Here is a 23,890-nt window from a genome sequence, read left to right as displayed (position 1 = left end):
CTTTATCCTTCAGCGCCCTAACAGGTACACACACAAGTTTTGTAGTTTATTATCGTTTAGACCCGGAGTTTACCCAGTTTCTGTCTGATCTTTGAGACTTTTTGTCTGAAAATAAATTAATATCTTGAAATATTTCCATATTATTGTAGGGTTTTTAGCCTTACTTCAGAAAGTGACTTGAGGCAACTGTTGTTGAGATTTGGCGTTATATAAATTGAATTGAGCTGAACCTAAATGAATATAGGAAAATCCACAATTGTCACAGGAACATACCTGCATTACAGTAATAATAAAAACTTGTTTTCTAGTTTGGTGTCTTTGACTCCAGTAGGCATACATGTAGTATGCCTACTTTTGATTTGACTTGACAAAACAGTCCTTAAGGTATGATGTGATGTCTGGCACCAAGATGTTTGCAAGAGATCCTTTACGTCCTGTAAGTTGTGAGGTGAGGGCTTCATGAATTTAACTTATTTTGCCTAGCACATCTCACAGATCCTCATTTGGATTGATATTTGGAGAATTTGGAGGTCAACACCTCAGTCCTCAAAGTTGTTCTCAAACCAATCCTGGACCGTTTTTGCATTTGCTTTATGCCAGGGAGCGTTATCTTGTTGAAGGAAGCCACAGCTGTCAGGGAACACCATTGCTTTGCAGCAATGATTAGGTAGGTGGCACACACGGGGAAGAGAAAATGTGGCTGATCAGACAAGATTACGTGTTTTTGTTGCTCCCTGCTCGAAGTTCTGTTGCTCACATGCCCATTGTTGGCGGTGGACGGGCCGGCATGGGTCTGTGGTTATGCAGCCAACAAACTATGATGCACTGTGTATTTTTACACATTTCTATCAGACCTGACATTAAATTATAAGTGATTTGAGCTACAATAACTCTTCTGTTGGATCAGACCACATGGGGCAGCTTACATTTCCAATGTGCATCAGTGAGCCCTAGCCACCCATGACCCTGAACTGGTTCACCACTGTTCCTTTCTCTGACCACTTTTGATAGATACTGATCAACTTATTGTTGAATGCCTAGAGCCAATCCTAGATGCCGTAGAGCAAAAGGTGGGATACTTCCTGGTCGCAGGACTAACACAGAGAGACAGACAACCATTCCTTCCTACGACCAATTTAGAGGCTTCAATTAACCTAGCCCCACAAACTGCATGCCTTTGGGCTGTGGGAGGAAGCTGGAGAACCAAGGGAAAAGCCACTCAGATGGGGAGAATATACAATACATAAAGGTCCCAAGGAGATGGTGGATTTGAACCCAAGACCTGGCAATATTTTGCTACTTTCTCACTGTGCTGGCCCTTACTAGTTTTTAAAATAATTTAAATACACTTTCATATCATATAATCTTAACACACAAAATATTACAAGGGGTGTTTTTTTCTGACAAAACTAATCAAAAATAAAGAAGCAGTGTGTGGAAAAATAACTAAACCCCTGCTTACAAAGGAAATAATAGAATAAGTAACAGCCAGCTAATCAAATGTCTCTTATTAAGAATAATAATACAAACAATAAGAATAACTTTATTGATCCCAGAATTTTTTCTGATGCTGCCTCTCCAGCAGACTAGAGAAGCACACTTGTTGCTCAGTTATTCCAAGCACACCGCCACAGACTGATAGAACATCTGTAGCTGATGATAAAGGATTATTAGCAAGTGCAACTATCTACAACAGCCGTTGTCTTAGTTTGCTAGTCGGGAGCATTCAGAAGTGTGTTCATTATTAGTTGAAAAGATATCAGTAATGATCTTAGAGAAACGAAAACAATTTGAAGTCCAACATTCTACAGTGAGAAATATTATTCACAAACGCAATATTCAGAGAGACATCTGTCTGTGTGGTAAATATTAAAGTTCTTGACAGTAATTGGAAAAAGACTAAATAATTATTACTTGTTCAGAAGGGTTACTAGGAGCAAGACCCTTCACCATAAGAAGAACACATCAGCACAGCTTGAGTTTGCAAAGCTGTATCTCAGCAAACGATAAGACTTTTTAAACAAGATGAGACAGAATGGAAAAAAGTGTAAACGTTTGGCCAAGTTTGGAGAAAACCAAATGTAGCGTATCAGCACAAACATCTAATTCCAACTGTCAAGCACATTGGTGGAGGCATAATCTTTTGACCTTGTTTTGCTCTGAGTCAACCATGAACTCCTCTGTATAGTATTCTAAGTAAAGTATTCTAGAGTAAAATGTGGGGCCATCTTTCCAACAACTAAAGCCTGGCTGAAACTGTGTCATGCAGCGGGAAATTATTCCCAGCACACCAGAAAATATACAACAGAGTGGCTAAAAAGAAAATAATCAGTGTGTTGCAACGGCCCAGTCAACATTAAGACCTAAACCTTGAAATGTTGTGGTGAGAGTTTAAGAGATCTCGGAATGCCCGGAAACCTCGATGAGCCTCAATGACATAAAGAAGAGTGTGCCAATTTTCATCCACAGGCATGTAAGAGACTGATAAAGTCATTAAGAAAATCATTACTTAAATATTTTGCTGCTATGGTGGTTTCTATAAGCTCTTGAATCATGGTGTGTACTTATTCATTTGACAAAAACTAAACCAAAAGGGCAGCATTATGGTAAAAACTGACACCCTGTAATATGTCACATGTTGTTCTTCATTTGAATTTAAATCATTTTGAACCCAGGTAAAGACCTGGTGATGGTCTGCAAAGGGTGTACTATCTTTTATTATTTTTTTGACTATATCCAAATCAAAAATTACTCCATGGTTCCTCACATTGTACAAAACTTTCCTGTTTTGGGGGGCTACTCACTTGTTTTAAAAAATAGGGACAACGTAAACGCTCCCCAAAAAATGAAGCAGAAACATATCTATCGCCCCTGGTGTTTGGGTGCAGTATAGGTCATAAACCCTGTCTCTTCCATGTGAGCGGATGTACGGTGGCCCCTAGAGACAAAGCACGTACAAACTCCAAAACACATGCACACTCCAAAGCACAACGGAAGTGCTCCAGGACGCTAGGGGCAGTGTTGAGCTCGATTTGCAAAATAAACGGCAAGTTTGTTGCAAACACAGGGAGATGGATACCAGCGGAAAACACCAGCAAGGACAGACCAACCACGCCTCATAATAAAGGTAATGTGCAAACTGTTGTTAGTTTGATTGTTGTTTTTTTTTATTACTATGAACACTTGGTTTATGCTTTGCTCATAGAGAACTGGTTTAAAAAAAATGGATAAAAGTATGAAAACGTAATGTTTTAGCGATTTCTGTCCTTTGCTAAACATCAAAAGTAGCATGCTGTGCAGTTTATATACATATATATAATGAAAGTTAAGATAAAATATGTAATCATATTTTAATATTTTGCTCTGAGTAATTGATTGAAAAACATTCTCATAGTCAAACAAGTATTTGCAAGAGAGGTTATAAAAATCTAAGTGTAATGTTTTTGGAAGTTGCGCATATATGTCTGTGCATTCAGGAGTCTTAATGTAAGATGTGAAATACTTGTATTTTCTGTGGGTTGTAGTGAATCTTAATTTTGTAAAACATTTGATGGGGTCATTTTTACAGATGTACTGTCCCTTCTGTGGACACCTCTTGGCAGACAGTCCTGCCTTTTGTAGTCTATGTGGTAAAAACATCAAGTTTTTAAAGGACATCACCAGCACTGTGTCGAGAAATCCTGCCCTTGGTGAAGAGGCAGCAGCTCTTCCATCTACCAGTTCCAGCATCCTGACTGGCACAACTATACAGTCTACACAGGGTAAAAAACATATTTGTATTAAATAAATCTTCTTAACTGTCCCTTCCCTAAAATGATAACTTATTTTTTTTCTGTTTATAGCTGGGAAATCATTAGTGGAGTCATTTATAAAATTTAGGGATGTGAAAGAAAGGGAAAGAAAGGCTTTTTTTTTTTTCAAAGAAACACCAGGAACAGAAGGAACAGAAACCAGTGAAGGTATGTCATAAACTTGAACGTGGAAGTTGACCACTTTTGTTGCTAATACAAAATCCAAATTACCTGTAGCACTGCCAAGGCATCACTGTAAATTTCCATATGCATATGAAAGGAACTGTATATATTGCAAGGGTGGCCAACTATGTCCTCTACAGCTATGGACCCCCCCGTACTATCTCTGTTTAATTTACTTTGAGGCTGATTGCTGTTCATTACCTGTATATGGTGTGTTCAGCTAATCACAACCTTGGACATTAGTGTTGCTCGGGGAACGTTGAAGAAACTAGAAACGATCTAGTTGCCGCTCTTGGGGATTGTAGTTCACCACTGATACAGGGCTTACAATTTTTAACCTGATCTGAATTTCTTAATTGTCAGCCTTTGGTCAACATTCCTTCAATAATATATGCCCCCTGTTAAAACTATATTTAGTCGCTAATGTTGTCTTTTGAGTCACAGCACAGCTGGAGCACAACTACAGATCAGAAATAAAATGGAAGACAGGGAAGACCATGTAGGAGCAAAGATGTAAAAACATGTTATTGTTAATCTCATTTCTAGATACAGATTGGCATCATGACAAGGACCAGTGATGGTATAAGACCTGTTCGAGGAAAGTCACTTCCGGTTGATGTTCATTCTCACTGGTCAACTGAGCAAATCTTGTCTGCCAGCGTGAAAAAACATAAGGACTTTAACCAGGACATGGCCGATGGACCCTATGTACTGCTATACCCTGATGCAAGGGAAGTTAGCACAATTCCTGGAACCAACACCCCTTTCACCATCCAAAAATACAAGGATGCCATAGGGAAGGCCTATCAAAGAATAACTCTCTACATTTGTAACCATGATGACTTCTTAAATACTGGTAAGTGATTCTGATAATGCAGTGACAATCATAAATTTTAGATATTAAAAATAATTCAAGATTTTTCAAAAAAATGTTAATCAGAGAGTGACATGATTTTGCCACAGATTTTAAATATATTTAATTTGTGCTGCATAGCCAAAGTGTTCTATATTTTTGCTAATTGTTAGATATAGCTTTCAATACATACATATATTTAAATTAGACTGTATGTTTTGAATCATTGAATATTTGCAGATTGCAACACAGAGTGTGAATCTGAAGAGGACAATGAAGTTCAAGTAAAAGTAGTAGAAAGCCCACTGTCGGACACTGTGGTTAGTCTTTTTTTTTTACCGGTGTTTTGTGTGTGTGTGTATGTGTGTGTGTGTGTCTGTGTTTGTATACACCAATATAATCAAGAAAAGTTGAAAGTTTTAAAAAGTGCTGTTAATCTTATTTTACTACTTATCAGGTATGGGATTTTCCAGATAATCACAGCACGCCGGAAAGAGCACCTTCAAGAAATAGGTAAGTTTTGTATTGTGGAGGATACAGTGCGGCGACCGTGAATAGGGAGGAGCCAAAATACATTATTATGTATTATATTGTAAATTCTGAAATTATTTAAATTCTTTACAGGGGGTCAAACTTGCAAACTTCTTCTGAAGTAAGACTCTGAAAAATGTCATTAATAATTATCATACAGGCTACAAACATAAATTATATTAACTGTTCATATATTTTTGATATTTAGACTCAAGGTCCCTGCTACAGGTATGTTTTGGACACAGAAATTTGTGTATTGAGACACTAGACCAATAAAATCTTAGTTAACTTTAGATTTTAAGAAATGTTCTACTTTGCCCACTAAATGTTTTTCATTGCAGCACATACACAAGTGTTTATGCACCGATTGTAATTGATAGTGACTCAGACAAAGAAGTTCTCATCGAAAAGGATGAGAGTGAAACACAAAGGTAAGTATACATTTAAATGTGAGAATGTAAATATGCTAAAAGTGAGTAATAACATCCTCATTTTATGTGATATTTAATAATTTTTTTATGTTCTAGTACAAATGGCCTGACTGCTGCAGAAGTACTTGAAGAGCTGGCATCTAAGACAATAAAAACATCTGTCAGCAGATTTAATATAAACAGGGCAAATGTTTGGGATGGAGCAGCTCGGGGCTTTAGACGTGTGTCTTACAACCCAACTGATGATATACTTGTGAAGTTCAGCGATGATGCAGGACAGCGTGAAGATGGAATGGATAATGGTGGTCCTAAACGTGAATTTTTGACATTATTAATGAAATGCCTTAGATCACGACGAATCTTTGATGGACCTGAGGACAGCAAATTTCTTACATTTGACAGCGCTGGTGAGAAATTTATACCATCTGACTATAAAATTAAATTAATACATTCTGAAGTTAAGCTTGGATGATTAATTGTTTATTAAAATAAAAAGGCATATAATTTAAAGCATTATTTTAGCATAACTAACTAAATAAATCCATTACCAGCTGCAAGAGAGGATGAATATTTCCTTGCTGGCAGAATGATTGCCACATCATTGGTACATGGTGGTCCAGGGCCTGCCTTCCTCTCCAAGACACTCTACCAGCATCTGATTGGGACAACAAAGTCTGATGTGGTGGAGGTCACGATTGAAGATGTAACTGATGTAGCTACAAAAGCTTTTCTGTTGGAAGTATGTTGATTTAAATATTCTATTTTAAAACTACAAAGCTTGATGTGTTAATTGCACATTGGACTGTAACACTGTGCTCCAAAGTAGTTGTAATTTTAATCAGCATGCTAAGTGTACCGATGTTTGTTAATTATGAACAAAGATAAATGTTTGACTTTAAGTAGAGGAGTAGAAAACAATACCAGAATAACATGCTTTAAAATATAGACCAAACATTGAAGTGCACTAGTAATTATATTTAAAATAATTTTGATGTGAACGTCATGACCAGAGCCGCTGACATCTGATTTTTTAGAGGACATGTTTGCAGTGGTCCTGAGCGAACCTGGCAGTTCAAGACGGCAGGAAGAAACCAGGGTGCTTGGATTCTGGCGAGACTATGTGATAGACGCTGAAGGTTTGTATAATGCAAAACTTGTACTGGGGTCTGTTTCAGAAAGCGGGTTTAGAAAACTCAGAGTTAAAAATGATACTCAGGGTTGAGTAACCCCGAACTGTCCAACTCGGAATATTCGGTTTCAGAAAGGCTGATAACAATTAGTTCAATCAACGCGGAGTTGCTTTAACCCCAAGTTAAGCGCGCGCACGAGGATACATAAAGCCCTGATTAGTGGAGCACAGATTAAGCGAGTCACCATGGAGACGGAGGGAAAGAAGGCGCGGTCAATGTATTTTACAGCGCTTGAGGCCGAAATTCTGATGGCAGCATATGCCGATAACATGCAAATTTTGCGGAAAAAAAGTAACACAGCCTCAGCTGCAAAAGAAAGGGAGCATGCATGGCAAAACATAGCCGACAGAGTCAATGCGTGAGTGTTAATTTAAACATTGATCTAGGGATTTCCACCCATTTAACACGTTATTTTATTATATTTTATTTTATTTTTTATTTTATACATTTTATTTTGTGATGTGATGTGAGCGCAGGTGCAACCCAACAGGCCCCAAACGTTCCTGGCAGCAAGTAAAAATGAAATATAAAAATATAGTCCAAACAGGTAAGGTGTAATTGTATTATGAGCCATAGTGCTTGGTCTGTTTGTCCTATGTAAATCAATTGCAGTTAGAGGCTACATTAATTTTCTTTCTGTAAGCACTTATTGAAATTATCTGAGCACATTACAAGTACATATTTGCTTACTCTGTATGCTCAAATGTGACCCGTTATAGCCAACAGAAAAAAAGCGGAGGCCCGAAAAACAGGTGGGGGTCCTCCACCACCACCACTCACAGAGGCTGAGCAGTTGGCCCTCAGCCAAAACAGTGGGCGCCCTGTGGCTGAAGGCATCTCTGCGGGCACATCCTCTGAGTCAATAACCCCGCAAGACACAAGTGCCTACATAAGAGGTAAATTCAAAATAATACATGATGTGCATACATCCTTTCTTCACAGTCACCTTTGCAGTGCTACTTATTCATTTGATAAACTCTTTACCATAATGAATTATTTTGTAGTGAAGTTATTTTCCTACTGATTTTGCCTTCCCTCAGTCTTGGTTGTCTTTGAGAGCATAATGACAATGAAGTGTAAGGTGATTGGTATATGTTTGTTAATTGCCATTTGGTCCCTTGTAAGTTATAAGTGACCTGTATAAACCTCATATTCTATCAGTTGATGGTGATGGTGTACTGCATCTGGTGCAGCCTCCTGTTGAGCCAGACCAACATGCAGTTGTGAGTACTCTTAATACTCCACAGATTATATGAGTTTACAGTAGAACAGCAATGTTGTTAATTTCTTTACTACAGGAAAATAATGAAGAAACATTGACAGCTGTTACAGAGGAGGAAGCAACAGAGACACTTTATGAGGTTTACATCTTACAATGGAAAATATAACAATTGAATAAAATGTGGTACTATAATAAAACCATGGACTTTCTATGTCTCTAACAGAGTAATGATGGAAATGAAGAGGGTCCAGCCACTTCTCCAACAAACCTTTCCTCAGTAAGATGTTCAGCACTGATTTACAACCAACCTAAGTAGGCATGTACTATGAATGTCAATGCTATTTTCTGTGTTTCAATAGCTCCCTGTAAAGCAGCTGTACAAGACCTATTTGATCAAGAAAATAAAAAAATGCGACTTGGAAATGGAACACTTCAAGCAGCAGATCCAAAAGACCAAGATTGAGATTTTACTGCTGGAACATCAGTTAAGGGTGGGTGAAGTGGTCAGAGATGGACGAATTATTTCAGTGTTTGAACAACATAATAATATACTTATTAATACTTTGTGTACAGGAAATACAGGCGACCAATAAAGCCAGTTGAACAAAAAAATCTGTTTATTCTTCTTTCAACATGTTGAGGTGATAGGTCAAAGGAAATGATTGTGACATATGGTGTCTCTGACTGCTCTTCCATCTTGTATGTCCGTGGGAGGGTCAGGATGTTCATGGTTTGGATCACTGCTGATGTTTGGTTCAGAAGGACAGTGTTCCCCTCTAATTGTGGCAATGTTGTGAAGAATCACACATGCCACAATAATGTCACATGCCCTTTCTGGGGTGACCCTGAGTCTTTGAAGGCACTGGAACCGGGCCTTAAGCATTCCGATAGTCATTTCAACTCTGGCTCTTGTCCTGCAATGAGCCAGATTATATCGCTGCTGTGGGCCCGGTTCAGGGTCAGGGTAAGGGGTAAGCAAATAGGGTAAACATGGATACCCCCTATCACCAAGCAAGTAGCCAGTGAACTCTCCTAAGACAGAAGGATACACTTCAGTTCAAATGTCCCTGTAGCAATTGGTCTTTATATATTTTAAAGTATTTTCAACTCACCATGTCCAAATTTTGTGCTCAGTGTACATTCATGGAAAATTCGTGAGTCATGAAAAGAGCCTGGCCACTTGGCTTCCACATTTGTGATAATGTTGGCAGCATCACATATGATCTTCACAGTGCAGAGAACACAAATTAGCATCCATTACTATAATGAAATAATTTGTTAGTTTGTAATTCTACAGGGAACTATGTACCTGTACATTAATGCTGTGGAAAGACTTCCTGTTCACATAGTCTCCTTCATTTACTGAAGATTGATGATTGGAATGTGAGTGCCATCTATACAGCCAATCACGCCTGGGAACCCTGAAAATAAATGTAAAATTTAAGTAGTAGTTCAAGTATCACCACATCATGAATTAAGTTTTATTCATCCTGATACCTGCAATTTTGTGGAATCCCTCTTTGATAAATCTTGTGGGTCTATGACCGGGGAACACCACAAACGAGTGCAGGAGACGTTTCAGTGCAACTGTAACATTCCTGACTGCCCGACAGACGGTAGCCTTGGAAACGTGCTCAGCGTCACCAATATTATACAGAAAGCTCCCGTTTGCAAAAAAACGAAGTGCAATACAAATAATATGTACAGAACTGAGAGAATGTCCGCGATGTGTCACATGAGCAATATTAGGCCTGAGGATGTTATTCAAATGAATTATAGATTGTGCTGAAAAACGGTAACGTTCACACAGAAAATCATCAGGAAATGATAAAATGTCCAAACGCGCTCTAATCACTCTCTCCCGGCGGAGAGCTCTGCGGAGAATTTGGGCTTCAACGTCTACTGGCTCTTCAAGGAAGGGGCACGCCATGTCTGACACTTCCTACAGTCAGGTTTCCGACAAAGAGGCGGAGAAAGTCAGGGTTAGTTGAAGTAAACCTGCTAGGGGGCAGGTTAGCTTCACGGAGTGTGTCGTCATAGTAACTCACTCAGAATTAATCTAAACTCGCTTTGTGAAACCGAAAACCCAGAGTTTTCGTTAACTCAGGGTATACTTACTCAGAGTTTGCACTAAACCGGCTTTCTGAAACAGGGCCCTGCAAACAAATTACTACGATCAGTGCAAACCAATAAAGCAGCTCTTTCATGAATATTACTTTTATGATATTTTTTTAAGTTTAAACTGTCAGGTGATATTTCTGCTATAGAACAAAAGCACTTTTCTTGTCTTTTAGCAGTTGAATCTCCTACACATTCTTGTTATAATTTGGTTTTTTTTTTTTTTTTTGGGGGGGGGGGATTTAACTCATCCCTTGGGGGATGAATGTGCTGCCAGCAGTGGCTATTGGGGAGCTACCTAGCATGACCTAAACAATACTAACAGAGTCAAATTATCACCTTTACAGTTTCTGTTTAAAATGGAAAAATTGTACTGCAATAGTAAGTCACCACAGAGCTGCTGTTTTATATTTTTTTTATATTGAACTGGTATGGGTGTTTGTGCTATTAATCTTGGAAAAAAAGTAAAAACATAATACTTTGGAACATTTGAGGATCCAAGTTTCTGATATTCTGCTTTGTATTTGAAATTTTTAGAAAATAAAGATTTATCTTTAGCTACATTCTATTTAATTCTAGATACCAAAACAGCAGTCTCCCTACAAGACATACTGATGTTTGCCACGGGCCTAAACAGCATTCCACCAGCTGGAATGGAACCAAGACCAAGATTGCTGTTTGGTGATGCATCACGTTTCCCAATTGGGAAAACATGTGCAAACACCATTGTGATACCAATGGCTCAGTCATATAAGCAGTTCCAGGATGATATGGACTTTGGAATATTAAACTCTCCTGGTTTTGGTCTGTACTGATCGACTTACAGTTTGATCCTCACACTGTAATATAGTCTTCATTTCAACTGTGTTTTTGTTCTTATACAAAAAGGTTTAAAGAAATTGGCTAGATATCTGTTGGGCCAAGGCCTTTGTTTTAGTTACAATGCTAAAGTAAATGTCTGTGATTTGAAATGATTACTTTTAGTACCCTTAGCTTTAGAAAGAATTCCCTTTACTACTATTCAGCATTTAGAATAGATATATTCATCGATATTGTACATTTTACACAATTTGTATGTCAGTGCAAAGTGTAATTTGCCTTGTTAAGGTTAACAATAAATCTTATTACTTAAATTAGAGTGTTTTTACTCCTTTATTTTATATCAACCTGTATTAATAAAGCTAATAATACCAACACGTGTCTTGCATTTAAGGTGGAGGTTAAGAGAGTCTTCACAATATCATCTGTTAGGAGAAATAATTTATTTGATCTCACTGTCACAACTGATATTCTTATTTGGAAAAACAAAGGCTATTTTTTTTAAGTGACTATAAACTGATGAACTATAATTGTGTTCTACTTGAAGCAAAAAACATTTTTTTTAGCCTTAACAAAAGTGCAGGTGGTGCATTATTATAACCACAAAGTGGAATCCACAGTTCTGGGATGTGGGGGAACCTTGGCATTACAACCCAGCAAGTCTTTTTAGTCTGATGTAGATCTCCACACAAGATTACAATGTCTGTGATGAACTGAAGCCACTGTTTAGTCCTTCAAAATATTCCTGTAGGTGAGGGTCTCCACAGAAATCGGGACTTGAACTCATCCTGAACTGGCTTAGCTCTTAATGTCCAACTGCAAGGCCACAGTCGCGTCCACCAAACCTAAAAGTTTGTACAAGGAAAATTTTTACTATTAGAATACTAAGAAAACGCTACAACATCCTTGTCTCTGTAGGGGGGGGGAAACTATGCTTAAAGTGAACATATACTTTTACTTAAGACCATTGGCTGTATTATGGCATTGAATAGAATAGAAGGTGGTCAGAGTTCCTGTAACTACCTGTCTTGAACAATTGAGTTGCTGAAAACATTGGCAGATTTTTGTCATGTATTTAAGGAGATAATATAAAACAGCTTTTCATAAATTTTAGCACTGGAATCAACATGTGAAAAAAGTAGACCTATTTAGTCCAAATTTTTGGTGGTACAAACACTGTGGTGTCTGTTTTTTATGACCATACAGTAAAAGAAGACTATATGATCAAGTGCATAGATCAGTGCGCCCCAGGGTGGCTGTGGCTACAATGTAGCTTGCCATCACCAGTGTGTGAATGGGTGGATGACTGGTTGTGTAAAGCGCTTTGGGGTCCTTAGGGACTAGTAAAGCGCTATACAAATACAGGACATTTACCATTTATAGATTAAAAGGTGCTAAAAAAAATGTCATTTTTGTGATTTCTACTTAAATTACAGAATTTTGATTTTTCACATTTTTAATTGACAAGAGTGATACAAACCTATGAGGCAGGTAATACATCACATCCGGTTTACCAGATGGACAGCATGACTGGCTAACTGGACGGATCAGGTGCGTGTTCCACTTTCTTTTGCATTCATCCAGATCCCTCTGAAGCACAGCCATGAAAATGAAGCGCACCAAGCACATGTGTTCATGACTACCATTAAAGAGGTGCATTTCCTTCATGTCACTCAAAAGGTCCATCCAGAACTGTGTTCTAAAAGAGACAAAAACATACCATCAGTTCACAAATCACCAGCTTTCAAAGCCTCACTATTTCTTACGTTTATGAAATTGTTTCTTGAGTTGATGTAAAGTGCGTGCATTTTGGATTTCTATTCATCTCACTTTATTGACTATTACAGTTTATATTTTCTATCTTATACTTGTATGTAACATAATGGCTACACATTGAAGCTATAAAGGAAAGGTGGTGTAATACACATCAAGGCTTCTGCATCACAGACTATATATTACAGCCACACTTTTATCTGCTTAATATAGTTGTTTCTTGAAAAATTTTAAAACCTACCGCTGTTTTCTGAAGTACGACCACCAGCTTTCAATTCTTTGATTTGTTATTGAAGATCCATACATATGACTGGCAGCTCCTGCAAAAAAATCCTGATGAGATGACCGTAAGGCACAATGCATTGCTGCCATCGTCCCATTTTCAGTGCCGCAGTCTGTGCGAAGTCGCACTGGTATGACTCCAAACTCTGAAGCACACTGAACGTAGTGTTGAGCTATGACTTCTGGGTTGCTGTTAGTTGCTCCGCAAACCAACCATAATACCTTCCGCGAATAGCCATCAATACAACCACTGATAGTCAAACCATATGGCTTTAATTTGTCATATCCATCAACATGCCAAGTGTGGTTTGGTCCAGGTGAATCGTAAACTCTTCGTACAAACTTTTTCCTTGAGCGCTTTTGGACTCCAGATGGGTCGAGCTCTGCCATCATCACCATGACATCATGCCTTTTCACAGAAAGATGGTGTTTCTGACGCAGTGTCTGCCACATTGAATGGTATCCATAATGTTGACCAGGTCCCTTCAGCTCTTCTATTATTGCAGCACGAATCAAGGCCTGAGTTGAGTAATGTTTTTTGCGGGACAGTGATAAACTTCTTAATCTACATTTAAGTGTGGTCAGACTGATCTTCTGTTTATGTTTTGAGGCCAAAATGTCCAAAGTTTCATTATAGGAGTAACCGTCTCTGAAATATTTCTGAATGAGGTCTTCGATGGAAATGTTTTCTTGAATTGATCCTTATAAACAGAAAAAAAATAAGATGGGAAATGGTAAAATAGATCATCAGACAAGAAATGTGCAGTTTTAAATAACAATGACATTTTAAAACCAATGTATCATCTCATTATTAAACTAAATTAATATGTTGCTTCTTTGGGCCTCAGTAAATTCAAGACAAATAAAGTCTACAACTATAACCCTAACCTGGACGACTAAGAATCTTCACAGATATATACCTTACTGGTTTAAATGATTGCAAAATAACGTGTATGCAATTTATATAACATAAAAATAATATAGTAAATAAGGACTGCATTCAAATGTAAATAAACTGTAAACAGCCAAATGGCAGCTTTGTGAACTGGTTGAGACAACCTTTTTTTAATATGTTATTTGTGAAATACTTACTGTTGTCGACAAACGCCAAAAACTCAATATGTTTGCCACATGAACCGCAGAACTTGACAACTTCTCCCACGTTATGGCCACAATATGGACAAAACATTCTTACCCTGAAACAAACAGCATTTTTCTTTTAAAATGGAGTATTAAAACGGCAAAGGGCAGACCTAAGCTAAAGTGTATATACACAGACGCATTTCCAACACAACAGCTACGTTGCTAGCGTAAAACTGAACTTCCAAAACACAACTACCTAGATAACTTAAATTACACAATTGAGAGCATATATGTATTAGTTGTTGATTTATACACAAACACTAATATATATTCAAATAATTAAAAAAAAAAAAGGTTCATTTACCTTTTACTGCCACACACCAAATCCGGTCATTAGAAACTTCATGGCTTATGTAGCCACTAGGTAACAAAAACTCAACACTGCCCCTAGCGTCCTGGAGCACTTCCGTTGTGCTTTGTATTTTGCATGTGTTTTGGATTTTGCATGTGTTTTGGAGTTTGCATGTGTTTTGTATTTTGCATGTGTTTTGGAGTTTGCATGTGTTTTGTATTTTGTAAGTGTTTTGGATTTTGCATGTGCTTTGGATTTTGCATGTGTTTGGGATTTTGCATGTGTTTTGGAGTTTGTACGTGCTTTGTCTCTAGGGGCCACCATACGGATGGGACTAGGGTCAAGTCAACACAAACAAGGTCTCCTCAAATAAATTTTTCCCATAGATGCTTTATGCAATTATTTGTATTTAGTATACTAGATGCTTGTGTAGGCATTTGTATATAAGAGTATGCTTATGTATATGTGGATGCTGTTAGGAATAAAATTATTAAATAAAGCTGTTTTTGTGATTTTTATATACACATTCCAAGTGTGCTCATTAAGAGCTGGCACTCCATGTAGTAAAGGTCAGAAGCATTAGTTCAGATTGATTGAATTGAACTATTGAGACTGACATGTTGAGTTGCAGTGGGATTTGCAAATATGCTTATACATCATAACTAGTTAAAGTCAGGGGGATATTTTTCTGGGCCAAGGGAGTGTGAACAGAATGTCTCAGACTTAGCTAGCAATTCTCAGCCTGTTATTTTCTACTTATTATCTAATATTAATACAGCAAGGTTAGTGAGCGAGGTGTTTTTCTTTCTCTGTCTTTTTCCAGGAAAAGGAGCAGGGTCGAGACGATGAATGAAGTGCAGAAGAATATCCAGTCAGAAACGACAGGACCGGCCGCATTGTTTTTCAGGAGAAGATAGTCAAAATAATATTTGTTTCTGTTGTGATATAGAACTGCATTACCCCATCATCATCATCATCCCCTTTGTGAAGCAGATTGTTGGTTCACATTGATTCCAGCGTGCTGTAACTTGTAATTTCAACTGCTGAAACAAATGAAATCTTTTAAAAGACAGTCACTCTCCTGGATTCCTGAAGGAAAGAAACAAAGAAAACAATGTCTTGTAATCTTTTTACCTTTTTTTTTAACCCATTTTTGAGCACTTAATTTACACCTTAATTTACACCATGCTTTGTTTATGGTCACCCAATTTTCAAAAATTGTGGAAACACTCCTGCTTCGCTTTCACCCTCTAGCTCGTTAGGGTGGACACTCTCCCTCTCTAACTGGTTCGTTAAGTAAGGAGGTTCTGCAATTTTAAATGTTTACGCAATAAGGATCACTAGATTGCTAGGGTCTGCTCCTTACTACATAAAGCACATTGAAATGCGAAGTGTTGTAAAAGAGTACTATATAAACAAAATTGAATTGAAAACTGCATACTTGGAGGTGCATACTTCCATCTAGTAAATACACAGTAGGGAGTGTTCATCACTTCATCACTTCTCTGGGCATCAGTACAGCTCGTATCTTTTCTTCCAATTGTTCTTCACTCTTTTCCCTTCTGAGAGTTGTAGTGCTTTGGTGAGAGCCTGATCTGAGGCTGGCTGTGTAATTTTTCCCTTTTCCGTTCCCTTTCTCTCCCCTGTAACAACATCAGTCTGTATACAAGGTGAGATCCGGATGCTCCAGTGGTTCAGTTCGTAGATCTGATGTAGATGCAGGTAATTCTTCATAATCTATTTCATCCTGTGTCATAATTATCCCTCTGGCTTCTGAGTATCACTGGTGAACCATATGACCAATCTTGGTCACTCATCCTCTCATTTCCTCAGGGCTGCTGAACTCCAATTGAAATCCCCTGATGTGGAGGAATCGGCATAGACCAGGGCCTCAACGACCATGTGCCCTCCTTACCTGAGATCTGTGGTTACATCCTCTTTGGCAGTCATATTGGGCCAATCTGTCATTAACTTATTTAATCTCTTGGTCCCCTCCTTCAAAAAGGACCACCTTCTCTCTTCCTCACACTGTTCACCAGCATCCTGTTGTTTTTCCTCCCTCTGCATCAGGTTCTCCCATAGGTGTGACATCTATTATCCCTGAATTCAACTACTGCCTGAGCTGTAGACCAGCGTCCCATGTGTGCTGTAATATTTAGGCAAACTCACACAATCAGGTAATTCTGGGTAAAGTTTGGGCACAGTACAAACTCCAGGTCTTGTAGTCAGCAGTCCAGTTCTTTGTTATGTGGTCTTCACCTTGAAACTTGTAGTCTGGATTTTTACTTAGTCCAGTAGCACATATCTACGGTCGTCACCATGTGCTCTCGCTTGATATCCATTTCATCCCTCCTTCCTTCCATTCTTTCTGTGCTTGCTCATATTCTCCTAAGGAGTGCAGCCAAATACCCAGGCTGCACTCCTGGGTATTAGCCCCTCAAGACAAGATGATCTCTTTTTTTTTTAACATTTTAATGTTTGTTTTATCTGTTTTTATTTTTGTTTATCTTCTAGGGATAAGGACTCCCTTACTAATTATTTCTTTCCTTCCCTTTTCCATTGCATTTCTCTTTTATTCTTTAAAACCAAACAAAAACTTCGCCAGTTACTAAGAATTAAACAAAAATATATATATTTTAAAATGATGACAACGCAATGTTTTTCTCTTTTTCCAAAACTAGAAACCTCAACTTTAACAAAAATAATTTTAAAGTAAAAAACTTTTAGAATTAAACATTTAAGACAGTAAGCAGCTTTGATATGACTGAATCTTTTGAGATCATTTTATTTCTAGTTCAAATTTAGGCACAGCCAGGAACAAAACCAGGGAAAAATATTTTATTTCAAAAATGGGAAAAACATGCAACGTGTTTTAGGCTTTCTCAGGGTAGTGAGTCACAACATTCTATTTTAGGAGGTGTCCATGGTCTGTACAGACTCCTCCAGCAGCTCCAGGTCAATTGGAGTTACAGCCTTGGTCAGCACACCCGTAGTTCCCTGTTTGTACTTGTAGTCGCCGGTTCTACAAAGAGATACATGGAATAAAGATTTCCAATTAAAAAAACAAAAACAAAAACCCCAGAGCTCATCGCTTCCATGTAACAAGTCTGTGCTGGCGCTCATTTAATACACGTTTCATTTTTATTAGCACAACATGCCACTTCATCTAAAGCACACTGCCATGCACATTAGTTAGGCGAAGTCACACTAAGCAGGCCCAGTGGACCCAAATCAGAAATGTGGTTAGTAGTCCACTCAGGTAAAGGTGACAGACTGTTAGGCTTGGACTACAAAAAATGCACTCTGTATACTCACAGCTGTAAGGCTTCAAGCTCAGTGACTCTTCAAGCAGAACAAGACAACATTTGTCTGATCATCAAATGCTGCTTGTCCACATGTCCAATTTAACACAAGTGTACAAGTGCAGCAGCTAAATACCTTGAATTCTCAGGTCTCATAGTGACTCACAGTCCCAAATGACAATTTATTAAAGGAACAGAACTTTCACTGTTCTTTACAATCCATTTGACTTGTGTTGGTCAGACATGAAGCAGCAGCATCTGCTCTTACAACTGGCTGCATTTGAGTGCTCAACGTGAATTGTGTGACAACAACCTCAACTTTGAACTGAAAATCCCCCAAATATGAGACGTTTTAGTTCCCCAACACAAGAAACAACATGCCTCGAGTTTGCGTTCACCACGTAATCACAGTTAAGCACAGGGTATAAAATAAAACAATAATTCATTCGTTCATTTCAAAGGGATGGAGCCTTTCCAAATACCATCAGTCTATGACAATGTTAAAATGCAGATGGCAGCAATCACACATGCAGGACTAATGATTAATAACTCCAATAAGGTGACAAAAAACAAAACAAAAAGTGTCCTGGGTTTAAACAGTGACCAGAACTTGACAGCTGCCTCATAATGGATCCCCTCTGTGTGATGTCTGGGTGCAAGAACAGACGTGGCTCTTTATAGAAAGACTGGCCTTTTGATTGCAAACTCAAAACCAGCCAAGAGGTGATTAAAAAACTGCAATTAAAGAAAAACACTGGCAACCACAAGCTCGACTCCTCAGCCTCTTAGTAGAGACACCCATGGTATCAATTTGGAAATACTACATCACTGTGTTCTTAAGTTATCACATTGAGAAGATTTTCAGAAAACTTACTCTGACCTTGAGATCAAGGTCACAGATTCAAACTCATCCGAGACTTTTGGCACATGCACATAATCGATTTGAAGCGCCTACGTTATCACATTCACAAACTTAAGTGTCCACGCCGCCCACCTGCCTGGCGGGGTGAGGACAACACCCCATCAGTCTTTTACAGCCAAGGGGTAAAAATTTGTAGTGGCCTGTTAAGGAGTACATTTAGCAGAAGAAAGTTGTGTGAAATTTTTACAAGTTGTTCATTTAGATACTTGTAAGGCTGCTTTTAGGGTCACAGCTTACCCCCTTAGTATGAGGAAAATAAACTTTGTGTCACTTCCTTCAGGCTGAGCAGGAGTTGGGGAGACAGAATCTGTAGTTATATTTAAAAACCAGAATTCAGAATTAACTCATCTGTTTCTGGGACTGAAAACTCCCAGAAAAACATTTCCATCAGCTCTGGATTATCCAACTCATGTCATCATGGTAACAATCTCAGGAAGGGATGAAATTCAGATGCTAATTCAAAAGCTAAACTATCGTTTCTGAAGCATTATCGTTCTTACCTGACACCTTTCTTGTTGGCCTCATCATGTGGTCTGATGTAGTTCACTTTGTTTTTGGTGATGACACACAGGTCGATGTTGCTGCCAGAGCCCAAATCATTAAAGATGCCTGCAGCAATGGCATCACGCACAAGCTGCTTGGCTGCATCCTCCTTTGGAAACAAATTTTTTTAAAAAAAATTAAAAATTACATCATCACATTTTTTTTTAAAATCTGCAGGTAGCATGTTGTGTCTATGTGAACTACTTGTCTGACCATGTCTTAACCTTTATTTTAGTATAATGGTCTGTAAAACATTGGGAAAGAGTTCAGTACTGTGTTTCCATTTGAAAGTGATTAACAAAATCTTCCTCCACTGTTATTTTTTTTAATGTCACATGTGGTTTAATGTTACACGTGGTTTCATTTCTTTAAAATAGAATACGTGGCAAATCCTTCAGGTATTACACTCCTCTTCTTTGGAACCTGCTCCCAGTTTGGGACATAATCTCTACTTTTAAGATTAAGCTTAGGCTGCTAACGTACTTGCATTTAAATGTCATTACTGCATGTTAGTTTCTGTTTTGTCCTTGTCTTTGCACTTTTTTCACCCTCTTCCCTTTCAGTGACCGATGGCTGCTGGAACCTTCCCAAGCATGACTCTTCTGGTGGTTTCTTCACATTAAAAAGGGAGTTCTTTGTTCCCACTGTCACCAAGTGCACCTCATAGTCTTAATGTTGAGGTTTTATCTCTAATACTGTAGGATCTTTAGTTTACAATATCAAGTACCTTGAGGTGAGTCCTGTTGTGAACTGGTGATATATAAATAGAATTAATTAAACTGAATAAAATACATAAGTGGCAGAATCACCTCCATGTCAGGCTTGTAACGGTCCTCAAACACTGCCATGGCAGCTAGGGACCCGGAACCTGTAGGGAAAAAAAATGTACATTACTAAGATGACAACTGCCATAATTAACAGAGTCAGAAAACATGACAAACAGAACACATTACCACTATAACTCATCTCCAGTCACCTGACACGACTCATTAAACTACATTAAACACCATTAATCATGACTAAGAATCAATTCTGTCTGCATGAACCAGGTCACAGACCTATATTCATTCTTTTAAATGTGTAGGATCAGACCCTCATATAATCCTACTTCAAATACACCAAATTATTCCTAACTGAGTGAAAACAACTTTCCCAGTGAAAAGGTGAACAAGCTGGGTAACAGAAAGAAATGTGAAACCGTTTTACCCAGACTGCAACACCTCCTGACAGAAATTATAAATTTGTGAATTATCATTTTTATTTCATTTATTTTTTGCAATTTATGTTGGTCCGTCTATTTTAGTAGAAACATTTGTGAAATTTTACAGGAAAATACCAGGATATATACATTTAAGACTATCAAACTAAAAATATCAATGTTTGATGTTTGGTTCATGTTGCCACTGTTGGTTTTACACAAATCCAACGACACGTAAAGCTGGAGCTTATACATGAGAGGCATATAGCAGTGTGTGGCACTGACCCATAGTAACATAGGGCAACTTGTCAGTGGAGCCGTGAGGGTAGATGCTATAAAGATGAGGGCCATTGCAGTCTACTCCACCCAGGACCAGGGCAGCACCAATGTAACCCTGGTACCTACAAACACAATCACATATACCATTTTCTTTTTTTATATAAACTTTTAACAAGAGCAGAAATATGCAATGTAATTTGTTCCTCACTTTCTTTAGGACTACTATTACATGATAATACTGAGTTACAGAGAAGGAAGCATATACCTGAACAGCATCTGTTTGAGCATGCGGTTGGCGGTGGCAACACGTGGCAGCCTGCCTGTGGAGAGGGAGTGCAACTCCAGGTTGGAGGAGATAAGCTGAGTGGTCATCTCTGTGTCTGCAGCTGTTCCTGCCCCACAGCAGCTGGACAATAATGCAGTTGCACCAGAATCAATGAGACATTAATTTAAAAAATAAATAAATAGGGATATTTTCTCAAAGCTTTGTGTGTACGTATAAGTATAAAATCTAGATTTAAAAGAAAAAAAAAATCACAAAGCTCAAAAACCTGTTACTTACTAAATGTTTGGGGATATGTAGTGGATCTTGGAGCAGTTCTTGTCTGCTACTATCATTCCCTCAGTGGCTCGTGTGTCAGCTCCAAGGACAACTCCATCCTTCACGAAAAAAACACAACACAACATTCAAACTCTAAAGAGCCACTCTGAAACACTGCTGGCTTTAGTGCTATTCCGCAAAGGTAAATAATAATTTAATACTTTGTTTCTGAACCCAAGTATCTTATAGTACTACTATACCAATTCTGCAGAAGACTAAATTCTGATTAACTGTTTAATTCTTTAACAGTCAACAGTTTTTCATTATTGTAATACTTTGTTTAAATCTATTGAAAGCAAACTTTAAAAAAAAAAAAGTACCCTATGTTTATATGCACTCAACAATAACCCTGTCAGTGCGCCCCAGGGCAGCTGTGGCTACAATGTAGCTTGCCATCACCAGTGTGTGAATGTGTGTGTGAATGGGTGAATGACTGAATGTAGTGTAAAGCGCTTTGGGGTCCGTGGACTAAATAAAGCGCTATACAAATACAGGCCATTTACAACACACTCGCTCTGAGCAATGTGCAGCAGCCTGGTTTTGGTAGCTCACCTTAAAGACAACACCGCAGATTGTGGTTCCAGTTTTTCGAGCAGCAGGGACGCTGCAACCCACTTTGCTAGCTTCAATTTCCAAAACTGCATTTCTGAGAAGAAAAATATTACTGGTGCTGTAAATCAGACACAACCTAACACGACTGCACAGTTACACAAACACAATTGTGTTCATATGTCATCTATTGAACATTTTTTACTTTCTACTGAAGCAGCCTTGCATCACAGTCAAAAGTTCAAAATATTCTTTACTTACATTGCCAATAAACAAATAATACAAACATAAAAAAAGCTTTGGTTTAGAATAGCACTCACAATGACAATAACAGAGCTCAGTTTTGTTTTTTGTCTCACATGTTTTTGAATTTCCAGAGCAAGATGGCTAGTTTTAATACATTTTCTTTAATGAGTTGCCTTTATCAGGGGAACGTTTAAAGAGCACATATGTTTTAGAATATTAGTTCAGTTAGTTTTGCATTTCTATTTTATGTCAGTTAGGCAAAATGTTTTTCATATTTATATTATAACACAACAATTTATATCATAACACGTTATAATATAAGGGTATATTATGTAACTATTATATTATAACATAACCATGTTATAACTTGTTTCAGTCCACTTTTCATGTCAATAACTGAATTGGGGGTTCGCTTTGTGTTTTTATCGTTTTAAATATTTTTTCTTTAGCTCATTTTGAATATTTATTTTAAATTCAGTTGCGTTTTAATTTGTTTATAGTGTACAAGATCCTGACTGCGAGTCGCTGGAAGCGGGTGAAGGAAGGGACTGCCGAATGTTGACTGGTTGACAAGTGTGCCGGAATAGAGCATAGTGATCGCGGAGTTGATCGTGAATGAGAAAACCCCGAAAAAAACGTCAAAGATAAAAAAGAAGAAGAAGAAAAGAATGAAAAGGACAGAGTGTGAACACTTTTTAACACTCAGTTCCACTTCAGCTCTTTATATGTTACGACCCAACAAGAGCGGACAGACACTGTCTATGCACACTTCATATTTAATTTAGCCAATTTTGCAATATGGTTTCAGTTAATCTTCATACTATTTCAGACGTCTCGTTTTTAATTTGGATGTGAGTTCATGTTTTTTTCACAACTAGCTAACCATAATCCCCTGATTGGCTAGGCTAGGCGGGGGGTTCGGGTTCCTAAATAAAAACTGCCAGGACCTGTTTTATTTTACCTAACGAAGTTCAGACTTTTTTTTTTTTTAACGAAATGACTTCACTGCAACATATATAAAAACACACGCAAAAACCACTATGAACAGCAAAGCCTGTCGTGGTTTTAAACATGAGCGGCATGTGAATCGTTAATACTAACATGGGGAAAACGCCTGAGTCACTGTGTGGAAGCAGAGTTAGCATCACTGGGAAAGCCAAACGAAAAGGCGACAAACCTAAGCGGCATCCACATTTAAACAGTGGCATCTATTAAACTCAGTGATGTACTTCCTCTGCTCTAATTTTCATTCGCGGAAAAACGCTCACCTTTTACAGTTGTCGAAACTGAAACCCCCGAAAGCTGGCCGGACTGCTGTCAGTGTCGCCATCTTAGTGAATGAATGCTGTATTTCCGGGAAGTAAAGGAAGTTGCTCTATATGTTATGGGGACCATATTGCGGTATGGCAAGCCAGAAGAGCCAAACATCGGCACCGAGTGGCGTTTTGAATGCCCCCACTTGAGTGGCAAAAAACCAAAAACGTACCACTGCTCAAATTATCTCAAGTCCTAAAAGCAAAAAGGCAAACTTAAGTTTCACATTCTTCTTTTATTAGAAATAATCAGATTATTATGATTTGTGTGGCATCAAATTTGACGCAGAACAGCTGATTGTTCTGTAA

The 23,890-nt window shown here is 38.1% G+C and overlaps 3 protein-coding genes and 1 long non-coding RNA gene across 5 annotated transcripts; 1 reads left to right on the top strand and 3 right to left on the bottom strand.

Annotated features, from left to right (window-relative positions):
- Positions 1-4,535: 4,535 nt before the first annotated feature.
- On the top strand, positions 4,536-6,537 carry LOC146384175 (uncharacterized). Its single transcript, XM_084932475.1, has 8 exons — positions 4,536-4,830; positions 5,068-5,147; positions 5,285-5,340; positions 5,452-5,479; positions 5,567-5,586; positions 5,700-5,789; positions 5,886-6,196; positions 6,341-6,537. Exons 1-8 carry the CDS (start codon positions 4,536-4,538, stop codon positions 6,535-6,537), a joined length of 1,077 nt encoding a protein of 358 aa, XP_084788601.1.
- Positions 6,538-8,647: 2,110 nt separating this feature from the next.
- LOC146384174 (uncharacterized) lies at positions 8,648-9,574 on the bottom strand. Its single transcript, XR_014800817.1, has 2 exons — positions 9,511-9,574; positions 8,648-9,425 (listed from the first exon to the last, which is right to left on the bottom strand). It is a non-coding gene; the product is annotated as an uncharacterized LOC146384174 (long non-coding RNA).
- Positions 9,575-11,065: 1,491 nt separating this feature from the next.
- LOC146384173 (uncharacterized) lies at positions 11,066-17,292 on the bottom strand. The gene is made up of 4 exons (XM_084936045.1): positions 14,286-17,292; positions 13,153-13,894; positions 12,619-12,837; positions 11,066-11,983 (listed from the first exon to the last, which is right to left on the bottom strand). Exons 1-4 carry the CDS (start codon positions 14,380-14,382, stop codon positions 11,944-11,946), a joined length of 1,098 nt encoding a protein of 365 aa, XP_084792171.1. The 5' UTR covers positions 14,383-17,292; the 3' UTR covers positions 11,066-11,943.
- A 159-nt stretch (positions 17,293-17,451) lies between these two features.
- psmb7 (proteasome 20S subunit beta 7) lies at positions 17,452-23,646 on the bottom strand. 2 transcript variants are annotated; one of them, XM_084936046.1, is made up of 8 exons: positions 23,537-23,646; positions 22,026-22,119; positions 21,435-21,532; positions 21,138-21,278; positions 20,879-20,994; positions 20,205-20,263; positions 19,353-19,504; positions 17,452-17,650 (listed from the first exon to the last, which is right to left on the bottom strand). In XM_084936046.1, exons 1-8 carry the CDS (start codon positions 23,596-23,598, stop codon positions 17,539-17,541), a joined length of 834 nt encoding a protein of 277 aa, XP_084792172.1. In that variant the 5' UTR covers positions 23,599-23,646; the 3' UTR covers positions 17,452-17,538. The 2 variants fall into 2 exon arrangements, with proteins under 2 accessions (XP_084792172.1, XP_084792174.1); XM_084936048.1 differs by lacking the exon at positions 17,452-17,650 and adding an exon at positions 17,674-17,970.
- Positions 23,647-23,890: the final 244 nt, after the last annotated feature.

This window comes from Perissodus microlepis, chromosome 7 (genome assembly GCF_051167445.1).
Source record: "Perissodus microlepis isolate ML-2025 ecotype Zambia chromosome 7, ASM5116744v1, whole genome shotgun sequence".
NCBI lineage: Eukaryota > Metazoa > Chordata > Actinopteri > Cichliformes > Cichlidae > Perissodus > Perissodus microlepis.
Note: the sequence above shows the minus strand (reverse complement) of the source record. Positions and strands in the feature narration are given on the sequence as shown.

Coding starts and splice junctions, on each gene's coding strand:
- LOC146384175 (XM_084932475.1), top strand. CDS start 4,536: ATGACAAGGACCAGTGATGGTATAAGACCTGTTCGAGGAAAGTCACTT. Junction 5,480..5,566: donor ACTTGCAAACTTCTTCTGAA/GTAAGACTCTGA, acceptor TTTGATATTTAG/ACTCAAGGTCCCTGCTACAG. Junction 5,587..5,699: donor ACTCAAGGTCCCTGCTACAG/GTATGTTTTGGA, acceptor TTTTCATTGCAG/CACATACACAAGTGTTTATG.
- LOC146384173 (XM_084936045.1), bottom strand. CDS start 14,382: ATGTTTTGTCCATATTGTGGCCATAACGTGGGAGAAGTTGTCAAGTTC. Junction 12,838..13,152: donor TCGTACTTCAGAAAACAGCG/GTAGGTTTTAAA, acceptor TGTCTCTTTTAG/AACACAGTTCTGGATGGACC. Junction 11,984..12,618: donor ATGTATTACCTGCCTCATAG/GTTTGTATCACT, acceptor ACAAACTTTTAG/GTTTGGTGGACGCGACTGTG.
- psmb7 (XM_084936046.1), bottom strand. CDS start 23,598: ATGGCGACACTGACAGCAGTCCGGCCAGCTTTCGGGGGTTTCAGTTTC. Junction 20,995..21,137: donor CTCAAACAGATGCTGTTCAG/GTATATGCTTCC, acceptor TTGTGTTTGTAG/GTACCAGGGTTACATTGGTG. Junction 17,651..19,352: donor GCCAACAAGAAAGGTGTCAG/GTAAGAACGATA, acceptor ATCTCTTTGTAG/AACCGGCGACTACAAGTACA.